This window comes from Gopherus flavomarginatus, chromosome 23, assembly GCF_025201925.1.
Source record: "Gopherus flavomarginatus isolate rGopFla2 chromosome 23, rGopFla2.mat.asm, whole genome shotgun sequence".
NCBI classification, from domain to species: domain Eukaryota; kingdom Metazoa; phylum Chordata; order Testudines; family Testudinidae; genus Gopherus; species Gopherus flavomarginatus.
Genome location: NC_066639.1, coordinates 15,204,218 through 15,216,709, shown reverse-complemented (window position 1 = coordinate 15,216,709; position 12,492 = coordinate 15,204,218). Strand labels below are relative to the sequence as shown.

The following is a 12,492-nucleotide window of genomic DNA, read 5'->3' as shown; positions in this document are numbered from 1 at the left end:
GGGGGCAGGATGGGAGGGGCAGGGCAGGGATGGGAGGGGGTGGTAGCCGGGCAGGGATGGGAGCAGGTCAGAGATGGGGGGCAGGTTGGGAGGGGCGGGGCAGGGCAGGGCAGGGATGGGGGTCCGAGGGGAGGGGCAGAGGTGCGGGACATGCTCAGCCTGGCGCCCCCCGTGCCCCCAGGAACTGGATCCGCCAGTACCCGGCGCTGGTGAACTGCACGACCATCGACTGGTTCTCCGAGTGGCCCCACCAGGCGCTGCTGGAGGTGGCAGAGAAATACCTCGAGGGCGTGGACCTGGGGGCCCTGCCGGAGGTGAGAGCCGCACGCGGGGGGTGCTGGGGGGCAGGCCAGGGGTGCCGGGGGCCCTGCCGGAGGTGAGAGCCACACGGGGGGTGCTGGGGGGCAGGCTGGGGGCACCGGGGGCCCTGCTGGAGGTGAGAGCCACACGGGGGGTGCTGAGGGGCAGGCTGGGGGCACCGGGGGTGAGAGCCGCACGCGGGGGGTGCTGGGGGCACCGGGGGCCCTGCTGGAGGTGAGAGCCGCACGCGGGGGGTTCTGGGGGGCAGGCTGGGGGCACCGTGGGCCCTGCCGGAGGTGAGAGCCACACGCGGGGGGTGCTGGGGGGCAGGCCAGGGGCGCCGGGGGCCCTGCCGGAGGTGAGAGCCACACAGGGGGGTGCTGGGGGGCACGCCGGGGGCCCTGCTAGAGGTGAGAGCCACACGCAGGGGGTGCTGGGGGGCAGGCTGGGGGCCCTGCCGGAGGTGAGAGCCACACATGGGGGGTGCTGGGGGGCAGGCTGGGGGCCCTGCCGGAGGTGAGAGCCACACGCGGGGGGTGCTGGGGGGCAGGCTCGGGGCCCTAGCGGAGGTGAGAGCCACACACGGGGGGTACTGGGGGGCAGGCTGGGGGCCCTGCCGGAGGTGAGAGCCACACGGGCGGGTGCTGGGGGGCGCTGAGGGCCCTGCTGGAGGTGAGAGCCACACGCGGGGGGTGCTGGGGGGCAGGCTGGGGGCCCTGCTGGAGGTGAGAGCCACACGCGGGGGGTGCTGGGGGGCTCCAGGGGCCCTACTGGAGGTGAGAGCCACATGCGGGGGTTGCTGGGGGGCAGGCTGGGGGCAGGCTGGGGGCCCTGCCGGAGGTGAGAGCCACACGCGGGGGGTGCTGGGGGGCTCCAGGGGCCCTACCGGAGGTGAGAGCTGCACACGGGGGGTGCTGGGGGGCTCCAGGGGCCCTGCTGGAGGTGAGAGCCGCACGCGGCGGGTGCTGGGGGGCAGGCTGGGGGCTCTGCCGGAGGTGAGAGCCACACGCGGGGGGTGCTGGGGGGCTCCAGGGGCCCTGCTGGAGGTGAGAGCCGCACGCGGCGGGTGCTGGGGGGCAGGCTGGGGGCCCTGCCGGAGGTGAGAGCCACACGCGGGGGGTGCTGGGGGGCAGGCTGGGGGCCCTGCCGGAGGTGAGAGCCACACGCGGGGGGTGCTGGGGGGCAGGCTGGGGGCCCTGCCGGAGGTGAGAGCCACACGCAGGGGGTGCTGGGGGGCAGGCTGGGGGCCCTGCCGGAGGTGAGAGCCGCACGCGGCGGGTGCTGGGGGGCAGGCTGGGGGCTCTGCCGGAGGTGAGAGCCGCACGCGGCGGGTGCTGGGGGGCAGGCTGGGGGCTCTGCCGGAGGTGAGAGCCACACGCGGGGGGTGCTGGGGGGCTCCAGGGGCCCTGCCGGAGGTGAGAGCTGCACACTGGGGGCGCCGGGGGCCCTGCCGGAGGTGAGAGCCACACGGGGGGGTGCTGGGGGTCAGACCGGGGGTCCTGGGAGATCGGCCGCAGGAGCCGGTGCTCAGAGTCGGTGCTGGGTGCTGCCTGGCCTGGCGGGGGGGTCAGGGTCCCGGTCCCAGTTCTGCCTCCCAGAATCCCCTGGGCTTGGAACCCGACCCAGGAGCCTCCGGCTGGGCGCCCCCCCCCCCCCCCGCTGACCGGGCCCCATCTGGGCGCCCCCTCCCCCTCCCCCTCTGCCACCCCCACCCCGGCTGGGCGCCCCCTCCCCCTCTGCCACCCCCACCCCAGCTGGGCACCTCTCCCCTCCCCTCCCGCTCCCCCTCTGCCGTCCCCACCCAGGCTGGGCGCCCCCCCCGCTGACCGGGCCCCATCTGGGCGCCCCCTCCCCCTCTGCTGCCCCCACCCCAGCTGGGCACCTCTCCCCTCCCCTCCCGCTCCCCCTCTGCCGCCCCCACCCCGGCTGGGCGCCCCCTCCCCTCCCGCTCCCCCTCTGCCACCCCCACCCCGGCTGGGCGCCCCCCCCGCTGACCGGGCCCCATCTGGGCGCCCCCTCCCCATCTGCCATCTCCACCCCAGCTGGGCGCCTCTCCCCTCCCCTCCCGCTCCCCCTCTGCCGCCCCCACCCCGGCTGGGCGCCCCCTCCCCTCCCGCTCCCCCTCTGCCGTCCCCACCCCGGCTGGGCGCCCCCTCCCCTCCCGCTCCCCCTCTGCCGTCCCCACCCAGGCTGGGCGCCCCCCCCCGCTGACCGGGCCCCATCTGGGCGCCCCCTCCCCGTCTGCCATCTCCACCCCAGCTGGGCGCCTCTCCCCTCCCCTCCCGCTCCCCCTCTGCCGCCCCCACCCCGGCTGGGCGCCCCCTCCCCTCCTGCTCCCCCTCTGCCGCCCCCACCCCGGCTGGGCGCCCCCTCCCCTCCCGCTCCCCCTCTGCCGTCCCCACCCCGGCTGGGCGCCCCCTCCCCTCCCGCTCCCCCTCTGCCGTCCCCACCCAGGCTGGGCGCCCCCCCCCGCTGACCGGGCCCCATCTGGGCGCCCCCTCCCCGTCTGCCATCTCCACCCCAGCTGGGCGCCTCTCCCCTCCCCTCCCGCTCCCCCTCTGCCGCCCCCACCCCGGCTGGGCGCCCCCTCCCCTCCCGCTCCCCCTCTGCCGTCCCCACCCCGGCTGGGCGCCCCCTCCCCTCCCGCTCCCCCTCTGCCGTCCCCACCCCGGCTGGGCGCCCCCTCCCCTCCCGCTCCCCCTCTGCCGTCCCCACCCAGGCTGGGCGCCCCCCCCCCCGCTGACCGGGCCCCATCTGGGCGCCCCCTCCCCGTCTGCCATCTCCACCCCAGCTGGGCGCCTCTCCCCTCCCCTCCCGCTCCCCCTCTGCCGCCCCCACCCCGGCTGGGCGCCCCCTCCCCTCCCGCTCCCCCTCTGCCGTCCCCACCCCGGCTGGGCGCCCCCTCCCCTCCCGCTCCCCCTCTGCCGTCCCCACCCAGGCTGGGCGCCCCCACCCCTCGGCTGACCCAGCCCCCCTGCTCCCCCAGATCCACAGGAAGGTGGCCCGGATCTTCGTGACCATGCACTGGTCCGTGGCCTCCTACTCGCAGAAGATGCTGCTGGAGCTCAGGCGCCATAACTACGTCACCCCCACCAACTACCTGGAGCTGGTCTCGGGCTACAAGAAGTGAGTCCCGCGGGCCGGCCCCCGGGGTACGGGCTGGGGAGCCGAGGGCCCGATCCTACCGGGGGGCATGGGAGCCGAGGGGATCTGTCCGGACGTGGGGATCTCCCCTGTGCAGGGCTGGTGAGAGCCGAGAGGATCTGCCCAGACGCGGAGGGGTCTCCCGGCGGTGGGCTAGTGGGAGCCGAGGGAATCTGTCCAGACGAGGGGGGGATCTCCCTGGGGTGGGCTAGTGGGAGCCGAGGGAATCTGTCCGGATGTGGGGGGGGGGTCTCCCCTGCGGTGGGCCAGAGGGAGCCGAGGGGATCTGTCCGGACGTGGGGGGTCTCCCCTGCGGTGGGCCAGAGGGAGCCGAGGGGATCTGTCCGGACGTGGGGGGGGTCTCCCTGGGGTGGGCCGGAGGGAGCCGAGGGGATCTGTCCGGACGAGGGGGGGGTCTCCCTGGGGTGGGCCGGAGGGAGCCGAGGGAATCTGTCCGGACGTGGGGGGGGGTCTCCCCTGCGGTGGGCCAGAGGGAGCCGAGGGGATCTGCCCGGACGAGGGGGGGGTCTCCCCGGGGTGGCCCGGAGGGAGCTGAGGGGATCTGTCCGGACGTGGGGGGGTATCCCTGGGGTGGGCCGGAGGGAGCTGAGGGGATCTGCCCGGACGCGGAGGGGTCTCCCGGGGGTGGGCCGGAGGGAGCTGAGGGGATCTGCCCGGACGCGGGGGGGGGTCTCCCTGGGGTGGGCCGGAGGGAGCCGAGGGGATCTGTCCGGATGCGGGGGGGGGGGTCTCCCTGGGGTGGGCCGGAGGGAGCCGAGGGGATCTGTCCGGATGCAGGGGGGGGTCTCCCTGGGGTGGGCCGGAGGGAGCCGAGGGGATCTGTCCGGACGCGGAGGGGTCTCCCTGGGGTGGCGCGGAGGGAGCTGAGGGGATCTGTCCGGATGCGGGGGGGGGGTCTCCCTCGGGCGGGCCGGAGGGAGCTGAGGGGATCTGTCCGGATGCAGGGGGGTCTCCCGGGGGTGGGCCGGAGGGAGCTGAGGGGATCTGTCCGGACGCGGGGGGGGGTCTCCCCGGGGTGGGCCGGAGGGAGCTGAGGGGATCTGTCCGGATGCAGGGGGGGTCTCCCTGGGGCGGGCCGGAGGGAGCCGAGGGGATCTGTCCGGACGCGGGGGGGGGGTCTCCCTGGGGTGGGCCGGAGGGAGCTGAGGGGATCTGTCCGGACGCGGGGGGGGGGTCTCCCAGGGGCGGGCCGGAGGGAGCCGAGAGGATCTGCCCAGACGCGGAGGGGTCTCCCTGGGGTGGGCCGGAGGGAGCTGAGGGGATCTGCCCGGACGCGGGGGGGGGGTCTCCCTGGGGTGGGCCGGAGGGAGCCGAGGGGATCTGTCCGGATGCGGGGGGGGGTGTCTCCCTGGGGTGGGCCGGAGGGAGATGAGGGGATCTGTCCGGACGCGGGGGGGTCTCCCTGGGGTGGGCCGGAGGGAATCGAGGGGATCTGTCCGGATGTGTGGGGGGGTCTCCCTGGGGTGGGCCGGAGGGAGCTGAGGGGATCTGTCCGGACGCGGGGGGGTCTCCCTGGGGTGGGCCGGAGGGAGCTGAGGGGATCTGTCCGGACACGGGGGGGTCTCCCTGGGGTGGGCCGGAGGGAGCTGAGGGATCTGTCCGGACGTGGGGGGGTCTCCCTGGGGTGGCCCGGAGGGAGCTGAGGGGATCTGTCCGGACCCGGGGGGGTCTCCCTGGGGTGGGCCGGAGGGAGCCGAGGGGATCTGCCCGGACGTGGGGGTCTCCGCTGTGCTGGGCTGGTGAGAGCCGAGAGGATCTGCCCGGACGCGGGGGGGTCTCCCGGGGGTGGGCCGGAGGGAGCCAAGAGGATCTGCCCGGACGCGGAGGGGTCTCCCGGGGGTGGGCCGGAGGGAGCCGAGAGGATCTCTCCGGACGTGGGGGTCTCCCCTGCAGTGGGCCGGAGGGAGCTGAGGGGATCTGCCCGGACGCGGGGGGGTCTCCCTGGGGTGGCCCGGAGGGAGCTGAGGGGATCTGTCCGGACGCGGGGGGGTCTCCCTGGGGTGGCCCGGAGGGAGCTGAGGGGATCTGTCCGGACGCGGGGGGTCTCCGCTGTGCTGGGCTGGTGAGAGCCGAGAGGATCTGCCCGGACGCGGAGGGGTCTCCCGGGGGTGGGCCGGAGGGAGCCGAGGGGTTTTGCCCGGACGTGGTGGGTCTCCCCTGCGTGGGCCGGAGGGAGCTGAGGGGATCTGTCCGGACGCGGGGGGGGTCTCCCGGGGGTGGGCCGGAGGGAGCTGAGGGGATCTGTCCGGACGCGGGGGGGGTCTCCCGGGGGTGGGCTAGTGGGAGCCAAGGGGATCTGCGCAGACGTGGAGAAGTCTCCCTGGGGCGGGCCGGAGGGAGCTGAGGGGATCTGTCCGGACGCGGGGGGGGTCTCCCGGGGGTGGGCTAGTGGGAGCCAAGGGGATCTGCGCAGACGTGGAGAAGTCTCCCTGGGGCGGGCCGGAGGGAGCTGAGGGGATCTGTCCGGACGCGGGGGGGGGGGTCTCCCTGGGGTGGGCCGGAGGGAGCCGAGGGGATCTGTCCGGACGCGGGGGGGTCTCCCCAGGGTGGGCCGGAGGGAGCTGAGGGGATCTGCCCGGACGCGGGGGGGTCTCCCTGGGGTGGGCCGGAGGGAGCTGAGGGGATCTGTCTGGACGCGGGGGGGGGTCTCCCTGGGGTGGGCCGGAGGGAGCTGAGGGGATCTGTCCGGACGCGGGGGGGTCTCCCTGGGGTGGGCCGGAGGGAGCTGAGGGGATCTGTCCGGACGCGGGGGGGGGTCTCCCTGGGGTGGGCCGGAGGGAGCCGAGGGGATCTGTCCGGACGCGGGGGGGTCTCCCCGGGGTGGGCCGGAGGGAGCCGAGGGGATCTGTCCGGACGTGGGGGGGGTCTCCCTGCGGTGGGCCGGAGGGAGCCGAGGGGATCTGTCCGGACGCGGGGGGGGGGATCTCCCTGGGGTGGGCCGGAGGGAGCCGAGGGGATCTGTCCGGATGCGGGGGGGGGGGTCTCCCTGGGGTGGGCCGGAGGGAGCCGAGGGGATCTGTCCGGACGCGGGGGGGTCTCCCTGGGGTGGCCCGGAGGGAGCTGAGGGGATGTGTCCGGACGCGGGGGGGGGTCTCCCTGGGGTGGACCGGAGGGAGCTGAGGGGATCTGTCCGGACGAGGGGGGGGTCTCCCTGGGGTGGACCGGAGGGAGCTGAGGGGATCTGTCCGGATGAGGGGGGTCTCCCTGGGGTGGGCCGGAGGGAGCCGAGGGGATCTGTCCGGATGCGGGGGGGTCTCCCCGGGGTGGGCCGGAGGGAGCCGAGGGGATCTGTCCGGACGCGGGGGTGGTCTCCCCGGGGTGGGCCGGAGGGAGCTGAGGGGATCTGTCCGGACGCGAGGGGGGGTCTCCCTGGGGTGGCCCGGAGGGAGCTGAGGGGATCTGTCCGGACGCGGGGGGTCTCCCCGGGGTGGGCCGGAGGGAGCCGAGGGGATCTGTCCGGACGCGGGGGGGTCTCCCCGGGGTGGGCTGGAGGGAGCCGAGGGATCTGTCCGGAGGTGGGGGGGTCTCCCCAGGGTGGCCCGGAGGGAGCTGAGGGGATCTGTCTGGACGCGGGGGGGTCTCCCCGGGGTGGCCCGGAGGGAGCTGAGGGGATCTGTCTGGACGCGGGGGGGGGTCTCCCTGGGGTGGGCTGGAGGGAGCTGAGGGGATCTGTCCGGACGCGGGGGGGTCTCCCTGGGGTGGGCCGGAGGGAGCTGAGGGGATCTGTCCGGACGCGGGGGGGTCTCCCTGGGGTGGGCCGCAGGGAGCTGAGGGGATCTGTCCGGACGCGGGGGGGGTCTCCCCGGGGTGGGCCGGAGGGAGCTGAGGGGATCTGTCCGAACGCGGGGGGGGTCTCCCCGGGGTGGGCCGGAGGGAGCTGAGGGGATCTGTCCGGACGGGGGGGGGTTCTCCCCGGGGTGGGCCGGAGGGAGCTGAGGGGATCTGTCCGGACGCGGGGGGGGGGTCTCCCCGGGGTGGGCCGGAGGGAGCTGAGGGGATCTGTCTGGACGTGGGGGGGTCTCCCCGGGGTGGCCCGGAGGGAGCTGAGGGGATCTGTCCGGACGCGGGGGGGTGTCTCCCTGGGGTGGGCTGGAGGGAGCTGAGGGGATCTGTCTGGACGCGGGGGGGGTCTCCCTGGGGTGGCCCGGAGGGAGCTGAGGGGATCTGTCCGGACGCGGGGGGGTCTCCCCGGGGTGGGCCGGAGGGAGCTGAGGGGATCTGTCCGGACGCGGGGGGGTCTCCCCGGGGTGGGCCGGAGGGAGCTGAGGGGATCTGTCCGGATGCAGGGGGGTTCTCCCCGGGGTGGGCCGGAGGGAGCTGAGGGGATCTGTCCGGATGCAGGGGGGGTCTCCCCGGGGTGGGCCGGAGGAAGCTGAGGGGATCTGTCCGGACGCGGGGGGGGTCTCCCTGGGGTGGGCTGGAGGGAGCTGAGGGGATCTGTCCGGATACAGGGGGGGTCTCCCCGGGGTGGGCCGGAGGGAGCTGAGGGGATCTGTCCGGACGCGGGGGGGTCTCCCCGGGGTGGGCCGGAGGGAGCTGAGTGGATCTGTCCGGACGCGGGGGGGGGGGTCTCCCCGGGGTGGGCCGGAGGGAGCTGAGGGGATCTGTCCGGACGTGGGGGGGTCTCCCCGGGGTGGGCCGGAGGGAGCTGAGGGTATCTGTCCGGACGCGGGGGGGGTCTCCCTGGGGTGGCCCGGAGGGAGCTGAGGGGATCTGTCCGGACGCGGGGGGGGGTCTCCCTGGGGTGGCCCGGAGGGAGCTGAGGGGATCTGTCCGGACGCGGGGGGGTCTCCCCGGGGTGGGCCGGAGGGAGCCGAGGGGATCTGTCCGGACGCGGGGGGGGGTCTCCCCGGGGCGGGCCGGAGGGAGCTGAGGGGATCTGTCCGGACGCGGGGGGGTCTCCCCGGGGCGGGCCGGAGGGAGCTGAGGGGATCTGTCCGGACGCGGGGGGGTCTCCCCGGGGTGGCCCGGAGGGAGCTGAGGGGATCTGTCCGGACGCGGGGGGGGGTCTCCCCGGGGTGGCCCGGAGGGAGCTGAGGGGATCTGTCCGGACGCGGGGGGGTCTCCCTGGGGTGGGCCGGAGGAAGCTGAGGGGATCTGTCCAGATGCAGGGGGGGTCTCCCTGGTGTGGGCCGGAGGGAGCTGAGGGGATCTGTCCGGATGCAGGGAGGGTCTCCCTGGTGTGGGCCGGAGGGAGCTGAGGGGATCTGCCCGGACGAGGGGAGGGTCTCCCCGGGGTGGCCCGGAGGGAGCTGAGGGGATCTGTCTGGACGCGGGGGGGGGGTCTCCCCGGGGTGGGCCGGAGGGAGCTGAGGGGATCTGTCCGGACGCGGGGGGGGGTCTCCCTGGGGTGGGCCGGAGGGAGCTGAGGGGATCTGTCCGGACGCGGGGGGGTCTCTCCGGGGTGGGCTGGAGGGAGCTGAGGGGATCTGTCCGGACGCGGGGGGGGGTCTCCGTGGGGTGGCCCGGAGGGAGCTGAGGGGATCTGTCCGGACACGGGGGGGTCTCCCTGGGGTGGGCTGGAGGGAGCTGAGGGGATCTGTCCGGACGCGGGGGGGTCTCTCCGGGGTGGGCTGGAGGGAGCTGAGGGGATCTGTCCGGATGCGGGGGGGGGTCTCCCCGGGGTGGCCCGGATGGAGCCGAGGGGATCTGTCCGGACGCGGGGGGGTCTCCCCGGGGTGGCCCGGAGGGAGCTGAGGGGATCTGTCCGGACGCGGGGGGGTCTCCCCGGGGTGGCCCGGATGGAGCTGAGGGGATCTGTCCGGACGCGGGGGGGTCTCCGTGGGGTGGCCCGGAGGGAGCTGAGGGGATGTGTCCGGACGAGGGGGGGTCTCCCCGGGGTGGCCCGGAGGGAGCCGAGGGGATCTGTCGGGACGCGGGGGGGTCTCTCCGGGGTGGGCTGGAGGGAGCTGAGGGGATCTGTCCGGATGCGGGGGGGGGTCTCCCCGGGGTGGCCCGGATGGAGCCGAGGGGATCTGTCGGGACGCGGGGGGGTCTCCCCAGGGTGGGCTGGAGGGAGCCGAGGGGATCTGTCCGGACGCGGGGGGGGGTCTCCCGGGGGTGGGCCGGAGGGAGCTGAGGGGATCTGTCCGGACGCGGGGGGGTCTCCCCGGGGTGGGCCGGAGGGAGCTGAGGGGATCTGTCCAGACGCGGGGGGGTCTCCCCGGGGTGGGCCGGAGGGAGCTGAGGGATCTGTCCAGACGTGGGGGGGTCTCCCTGGGGTGGGCCGGAGGGAGCCGAGGGGATCTGTCCAGACGCGGGGGGGTCTCCCTGGGGTGGGCCGGAGGGAGCTGAGGGGATCTGTCCGGATGCAGGGGGGGTCTCCCCGGGGTGGGCCGGAGGGAGCTGAGGGGATCTGTCCAGACGCGGGGGGGTCTCCCCGGGGTGGGCCGGAGGGAGCTGAGGGGATCTGTCCGAACGCGGGGGGGGGTCTCCCTGGGGTGGGCCGGAGGGAGCTGAGGGGATCTGTCCGGATGTGTGGGGGGGTCTCCCTGGGGTGGGCCGGAGGGAGCTGAGGGGATCTGTCCGGACGCGGGGGGGGGGTCTCCCTGGGGTGGGCTGGAGGGAGCTGAGGGGATCTGTCCAGACGCGGGGGGGTCTCCCCGGGGTGGGCCGGAGGGAGCTGAGGGATCTGTCCAGACGCGGGGGGGTCTCCCTGGGGTGGGCCGGAGGGAGCTGAGGGGATCTGTCCGGATGCAGGGGGGGTCTCCCCGGGGTGGGCCGGAGGGAGCTGAGGGGATCTGTCCAGACGCGGGGGGGTCTCCCCGGGGTGGGCCGGAGGGAGCTGAGGGGATCTGCTGGGCTCCGGTAGCCCCATCCCCCATGCTGAGTCCCAGAACTGGTGGGAAAAGGGTGGGCGGGTTCCCACGGCAACTGTCATTTCAGCCTGAGACTGAAATATTTCACTGGCAGTGGGCATCACGGTGGCTCATGGGAGTTGTAGTTTGGGAGCCTCGTGCTCCCATCCTCCTCTCTAGGCCAGGCACCCTACCCAGACTACATTTCCCATGGGGCATCGCTGTGCCCCCTCCTGGGGAAGCAGCAGAGGAGTCCCTGGTGCATCATGGGGGCCGTAGTCCGGCAGAGCCCTGCCCGGCGCTGCAGGGCATGGCTCAGGCAGGGGGGCCCCGGGGCCGTCTCCCCGCAGGCTCCTGGCGGAGAAGCGCAAGGAGCTCTCGGACCAGGCCAACAAGCTGCGCAACGGGCTCTCCAAGATCGACGAGACGCGCCACAAGGTGGAGGTGATGTCGCTGGAGCTGGAGGAGGCCAAGAGGAAGGTGGCGGAGTTCCAGAAGCAGTGCGAGGAGTATCTGGTCATCATCGTGCGCCAGAAGAGGGAGGCCGACGAGCAGCAGAAGGTGAGGGGGGCGGCGCCCACCCCCAAGCCCCCTCCGTCCATTGTCTTCTCTGCAGGGAAACGGGGTCGCCCAGGTCTCCTCTCCCCTCTTCTGTCCTCTGGTCCGGTCACTGGGGTCCTCTCTCCACAGCCCATTGTCCTCCCACTGGCTGGAACCGGCTTCGACTTCTGAGCTGGGTCTCTGGGCCGTTGGGTCACCAGTCGCTGGGTCTCCATCCTCCAGGCCATCGGCCAGGGTCCCACATTCCCTCTCCGGTCCTGTGTCCCAATGAACTCGCTCTCCCCTCCCCTCGTTAAACCAGTAACACCCGGGGAAACTGAGTCCCAACCCCCTGCATTGAACCCCCTCGAAAAACAAGACAATTCCCCACTTCCTCACAGCGGGCTGATGGGCACGGGCGCTGGGCTCAGATCCGGGCACAGGCTGACGGGCTGTGGGGCCTGGCGCCGGGCTCAGATCCGGGCACAGGCTGACAGGCTGTGGGGCCTGGCGCCGGGCTCAGATCCGGGCACAGGCTGACGGGCTGTGGGGCCTGGCGCCGGGCTCAGATCCGGGCACAGGCTGACGGGCTGTAGGGCCTGGGGCCGGGCTTGGATCCAGGCACAGACTGATGGGCTGTGGGGCCTGGCGCCAGGCTCAGATCCGGGCACAGGCTGACGGGCTGTGGGGCCTGGGGCCAGGCTCAGACCTGGGGCACAGGCTGACGGGCTGTGGGGCCTGGCGCCGGGCTCAGATCTGGGCACAGGCTGACGGGCTGTGGGGCCTGGCGCCGGGCTCAGATCTGGGCACAGGCTGACGGGCTGTGGGGCCTGGGGCCGGGCTTGGATCCAGGCACAGACTGACGGGCTGTGGGGTCTGGGGCCAGGCTCAGTTCCGGGCACAGGCTGACGGGCTGTGGGGCCTGGGGCCGGGCTCGGATCCGGGCACAGACTGACGGGCTGTGGGGTCTGGGGCCAGGCTCAGACCTGGGCACAGGCTGACGGGCTGTGGGGCCTGGGGCCGGGCTCAGATCCGGGCACAGGGGCTGTGATTGGATCTGGGTGTGGGCGTTGGATCTGGGCATGGGCTGACGGGTGCAGGGGTTCTGGATCTGGGCTCACAGGTGCAGGGGGGCTGGATCCGGGCGCGGGCTGACGGGTGCGGGGGTCCCGGATCTGGGCGTGGGATGATGGACGGAGGGGGCGTGAATGTGAGCATGGACTGCGGGGCGCGGGGGTCCCGGATCCAGATGTGGGCTGATGGGCACAGGAGGGCCCAGATTTGGGCTGCCGGGCGCTGGCTGAGGGGCGGCGGGGGTCCCAGATCTGGGTGCGGGCTGAGGGGTGCGGGGGTCCCAGATCTGGGCGCGGGCTGCCGGGTGCGGGCTGAGGGGCGCGGGGGTCCCAGATCCAGGCGCGGGCTGAGGGGCGCGGGGGTCCCAGATCTGGGCGCGGGCTGCCGGGTGCGGGCTGAGGGGCACGGGGGTCCCAGATCCGGGCGCGGACTGCCAGGCACGGAGGTCCTGGCTCTGCCGTGGGCTGAGGGGCGCGGGCTGCCAGGCGCGGGGGTCCCGGCTCTGCCGCGGGCTGAGGGGCACGAGTGTCCCAGATCTGGGTGCTGTCTGAGGACGCGGGGGTCCCAGATCTGGGTGCGGGCTGAGGGGCGCGGGGGTCCCAGATCTGGGCGCTGG

General features: G+C 75.1%; 1 protein-coding gene across 3 annotated transcripts in view; it reads left to right on the top strand.

Annotated features, from left to right (window-relative positions):
• The window catches only part of DNAH2 (dynein axonemal heavy chain 2), a 136,138-nt gene that overhangs the window by 91,268 nt on the left and 32,378 nt on the right, over window positions 1-12,492 (top strand). For all 3 annotated transcript variants that reach the window (XM_050933445.1, XM_050933446.1, XM_050933447.1), the window contains exons 59-61: window positions 182-314; window positions 3,287-3,426; window positions 10,613-10,823. In XM_050933445.1, the coding sequence (XP_050789402.1) occupies window positions 182-314; window positions 3,287-3,426; window positions 10,613-10,823 (484 nt within the window). The remainder of the gene's footprint in view (window positions 1-181; window positions 315-3,286; window positions 3,427-10,612; window positions 10,824-12,492) is intronic.